General features: G+C 46.5%; 1 protein-coding gene across 1 annotated transcript; it reads left to right on the top strand.

Moving 5' to 3' along the window:
* Positions 1-1,117: 1,117 nt before the first annotated feature.
* Positions 1,118-2,192, top strand: LOC129739555 (uncharacterized). The gene is made up of 2 exons (XM_055731035.1): positions 1,118-1,662; positions 1,716-2,192. Exons 1-2 carry the CDS (start codon positions 1,215-1,217, stop codon positions 2,075-2,077), a joined length of 810 nt encoding a protein of 269 aa, XP_055587010.1. The 5' UTR covers positions 1,118-1,214; the 3' UTR covers positions 2,078-2,192.
* Positions 2,193-5,819: the final 3,627 nt, after the last annotated feature.

Here is a 5,819-nt window from a genome sequence, read left to right as displayed (position 1 = left end):
TTACGAATTTGAATCAAAATGTCTCTCGAAGTCTTTGTTTCCTTTGAGAAATTTTTTATACTAGTTACTAAGATTTTAAAATTAAATAAAAACAGTGCTTTTATAACTGAATTTAGCATTTTGCCCCACCGTTGCACACCCTGTTTGATGATATTTTACCTATGAAATTGAGTTGATTGCTTTTTACTTTTCAGTGTAGTTTTTCACGAATCAATGTCTTGTTTTGAGTGACTTAATTCAAACTGAATGAAATTTAATGCAATTTATAATTTTTCTTTTTTTTTATCTTAGCCTACATATAGGTATTATCAAAACTTACAAATGAAAAGAACGAATATCGATTGTGTACATAAATTAGAAAATCAAGTCATCAGACAACGGTAAAAAATTCTTGACATTCTGGTTCATGTGGTCTGATGTGATTGAAAAATATTCTATAATAACTGATCAATTTCATTAACATTGGAATCAAAGTCTGAGTATTATATTCAATTTTAAAATAATAAATACATCAATAGCTCTCACTTTCAGTTTGAAACTGTAGCTCCAAAAGTTGCTACCGAGTTTCGGAAACTATTTTAATCGCGTTGTTCAGAATATCAATACGCGTTCGTCAAAGTAAATCGAATAATCCTGGCCTAGCCTGCCTGTGTGTATGAATCGACCCAAAGCAATGCATGTAACATTAACGGGTGGAGAAATTCGTTTCCAATCGCGATCGTCCCATCATCGTCTGCATATTCGATTCACGTAGCTTCCGGGCACCTGCCATCGCGCTGACGCTTCCCCCAAGATTTGATTTTTTTGGAATTTTTTTGGAGGGAGGGAGAGTGGGTGGAATAAATGTTGTTGACAAAAATGTGCAACATTATTCCATGGATTTTGTTTCATTCACTGCCGACGGCATATTTGGCAATGTGATTTGGGTAGTTTTGTAAGCTGGTATAAGCAGTGGGGTTGCGTACACGAAAATTGCCCGGAAAATGGCGCTTCGATCGGTTTTGAGAGATTCGCAAGGGCAGGGTGGAAACTACAATTGTTGGGCTTGTCGTAATCGATAGCTGCCGGTTTGGGAAACGTGTGTCCTCAATGCGATATAAAATCCATTGTAATGAATATCAAACAATTCATACTGAATTAACTGATCGACCGGAACGCATCGATAGGGCCAGTAGGATTCTGGAGTCATAAACGGTGACTAGTAACTAGTGACGATGCGCTCATTTGTAGTGTTAACCATTGCTGTTGCAGCCTTTGGGCTAGCAGCAGCTCATCACCCTCGATCGGCGGCAGAAGTTGCCGTTGACATCTACAGGACCTGCCTCAATGATGTGAACATGAAGTGTGTCAAATCGAAAGCCCTTTCGTGGCTAAGCAAAGCAGTTGAAGAAGACGAAATCAAGATAACCGACACTTTAACCATCGTTCGGACTGGTACTGAAGATGAAGAAGCTCCAGAAGTGAAGGAACAACAGCGTAGCAATCAGGCTGTCTATCTGTTGAACAAAATTGACTCGTTCCTGTCTACACATGCCCTGAAGATGCAGACTCCGGAAGTGTTGAAGTCAGAGGAAGCCCGCGCCTACATTCCCGATGCATTGTTGAAGGGAGGACTTTCCGAAGATTTGGTAGTTCCGCTGACTGAAGGAAACGTTGCTGAAGGTACGTTCAATTTTATTGGTAACCATCATTTTACTCAAACGAATATTTTTCAGGCCGTGGCTTTGTGAAGAAAGTCATGATTCCCTTCCTACTCGGAATCAAATTCAAATCGACCGTTTTGGTTCCACTTGCTCTGGCGTTGATTGCCCTGAAGACCTGGAAGGCAATGACCCTTGGTCTGCTGTCTATGGTTCTGTCTGGTGCAATGGTCATCTTCAAGTTCGCCAAGCCAAAGATTGTAAACTATGAAGTGGTGCATTACCCGCCACCTCACCATGCCCACCACGTGGACCATCACATCGATCACCATCACATTGCCGCCCATCCTCACGTGCACTGGGATGCTCCAGCCGGTTGGAAGAAACGATCTCTGGACGGTGATGCCCAGGAACAGGCCTACGCCGCTCATCTGTAAACGAACACTGCTCAATTAGCTCAGGTAGTCCGACCGAAGTGGAATCGATCCAAAGCTATAATTTATTTATTTATTGAAGAATGTGACCGTGAATAAATGTTGATACTTGCTTTAATTTACTTGGCTATTGAACTCTCCTTAAATGGGAAACTATATGCTTAAAGATTCCCATAAAATATGGAAGTTTCGAACTATTTTTGTGCCCTTTATTTACCTACCTACCTACCTAGCTACCGATCTAAGGGACCGACGCATAGGGCTGTGATAAAAGATTTCCACTGCTAGCGATGCCACGAGCCTCCGGGCATGCCTTTTTTTCGATGCCCATCTGGATTCTAGTCAAGCGCCTGTCTCTTCCTCGCGCGCATCTTTTCGCAGCGTATGCCAAATCCATCCCCCTTACGTTCCCGAATCACGATATCTAGCGCCTTTTGAAGACACCGACGATGTGTGCACAAAGTTTTGCACAGACAGACAGACAGACAGACAGACAGACAGACAGACAGACAGACAGACAGACAGACAGACAGACAGACAGACAGACAGACAGACAGACAGACAGACAGACAGACAGACAGACAGACAGACAGACAGACAGACAGACAGACAGACAGACAGACAGACAGACAGACAGACAGACAGACAGACAGACAGACAGACAGACAGACAGACAGACAGACAGACAGACAGACAGACAGACAGACAGACAGACAGACAGACAGACAGACAGACAGACAGACAGACAGACAGACAGACAGACAGACAGACAGACAGACAGACAGACAGACAGACAGACAGACAGACAGACAGACAGACAGACAGACAGACAGACAGACAGACAGACAGACAGACAGACAGACAGACAGACAGACAGACAGACAGACAGACAGACAGACAGACAGACAGACAGACAGACAGACAGACAGACAGACAGACAGACAGACAGACAGACAGACAGACAGACAGACAGACAGACAGACAGACAGACAGACAGACAGACAGACAGACAGACAGACAGACAGACAGACAGACAGACAGACAGACAGACAGACAGACAGACAGACAGACAGACAGACAGACAGACAGACAGACAGACAGACAGACAGACAGACAGACAGACAGACAGACAGACAGACAGACAGACAGACAGACAGACAGACAGACAGACAGACAGACAGACAGACAGACAGACAGACAGACAGACAGACAGACAGACAGACAGACAGACAGACAGACAGACAGACAGACAGACAGACAGACAGACAGACAGACAGACAGACAGACAGACAGACAGACAGACAGACAGACAGACAGACAGACAGACAGACAGACAGACAGACAGACAGACAGACAGACAGACAGACAGACAGACAGACAGACAGACAGACAGACAGACAGACAGACAGACAGACAGACAGACAGACAGACAGACAGACAGACAGACAGACAGACAGACAGACAGACAGACAGACAGACAGACAGACAGACAGACAGACAGACAGACAGACAGACAGACAGACAGACAGACAGACAGACAGACAGACAGACAGACAGACAGACAGACAGACAGACAGACAGACAGACAGACAGACAGACAGACAGACAGACAGACAGACAGACAGACAGACAGACAGACAGACAGACAGACAGACAGACAGACAGACAGACAGACAGACAGACAGACAGACAGACAGACAGACAGACAGACAGACAGACAGACAGACAGACAGACAGACAGACAGACAGACAGACAGACAGACAGACAGACAGACAGACAGACAGACAGACAGACAGACAGACAGACAGACAGACAGACAGACAGACAGACAGACAGACAGACAGACAGACAGACAGACAGACAGACAGACAGACAGACAGACAGACAGACAGACAGACAGACAGACAGACAGACAGACAGACAGACAGACAGACAGACAGACAGACAGACAGACAGACAGACAGACAGACAGACAGACAGACAGACAGACAGACAGACAGACAGACAGACAGACAGACAGACAGACAGACAGACAGACAGACAGACAGACAGACAGACAGACAGACAGACAGACAGACAGACAGACAGACAGACAGACAGACAGACAGACAGACAGACAGACAGACAGACAGACAGACAGACAGACAGACAGACAGACAGACAGACAGACAGACAGACAGACAGACAGACAGACAGACAGACAGACAGACAGACAGACAGACAGACAGACAGACAGACAGACAGACAGACAGACAGACAGACAGACAGACAGACAGACAGACAGACAGACAGACAGACAGACAGACAGACAGACAGACAGACAGACAGACAGACAGACAGACAGACAGACAGACAGACAGACAGACAGACAGACAGACAGACAGACAGACAGACAGACAGACAGACAGACAGACAGACAGACAGACAGACAGACAGACAGACAGACAGACAGACAGACAGACAGACAGACAGACAGACAGACAGACAGACAGACAGACAGACAGACAGACAGACAGACAGACAGACAGACAGACAGACAGACAGACAGACAGACAGACAGACAGACAGACAGACAGACAGACAGACAGACAGACAGACAGACAGACAGACAGACAGACAGACAGACAGACAGACAGACAGACAGACAGACAGACAGACAGACAGACAGACAGACAGACAGACAGACAGACAGACAGACAGACAGACAGACAGACAGACAGACAGACAGACAGACAGACAGACAGACAGACAGACAGACAGACAGACAGACAGACAGACAGACAGACAGACAGACAGACAGACAGACAGACAGACAGACAGACAGACAGACAGACAGACAGACAGACAGACAGACAGACAGACAGACAGACAGACAGACAGACAGACAGACAGACAGACAGACAGACAGACAGACAGACAGACAGACAGACAGACAGACAGACAGACAGACAGACAGACAGACAGACAGACAGACAGACAGACAGACAGACAGACAGACAGACAGACAGACAGACAGACAGACAGACAGACAGACAGACAGACAGACAGACAGACAGACAGACAGACAGACAGACAGACAGACAGACAGACAGACAGACAGACAGACAGACAGACAGACAGACAGACAGACAGACAGACAGACAGACAGACAGACAGACAGACAGACAGACAGACAGACAGACAGACAGACAGACAGACAGACAGACAGACAGACAGACAGACAGACAGACAGACAGACAGACAGACAGACAGACAGACAGACAGACAGACAGACAGACAGACAGACAGACAGACAGACAGACAGACAGACAGACAGACAGACAGACAGACAGACAGACAGACAGACAGACAGACAGACAGACAGACAGACAGACAGACAGACAGACAGACAGACAGACAGACAGACAGACAGACAGACAGACAGACAGACAGACAGACAGACAGACAGACAGACAGACAGACAGACAGACAGACAGACAGACAGACAGACAGACAGACAGACAGACAGACAGACAGACAGACAGACAGACAGACAGACAGACAGACAGACAGACAGACAGACAGACAGACAGACAGACAGACAGACAGACAGACAGACAGACAGACAGACAGACAGACAGACAGACAGACAGACAGACAGACAGACAGACAGACAGACAGACAGACAGACAGACAGACAGACAGACAGACAGACAGACAGACAGACAGACAGACAGACAGACAGACAGACAGACAGACAGACAG

Source organism: Uranotaenia lowii, chromosome 1 (genome assembly GCF_029784155.1).
Source record: "Uranotaenia lowii strain MFRU-FL chromosome 1, ASM2978415v1, whole genome shotgun sequence".
NCBI classification, from domain to species: Eukaryota; Metazoa; Arthropoda; class Insecta; order Diptera; family Culicidae; genus Uranotaenia; species Uranotaenia lowii.
Note: the sequence above shows the minus strand (reverse complement) of the source record. Positions and strands in the feature narration are given on the sequence as shown.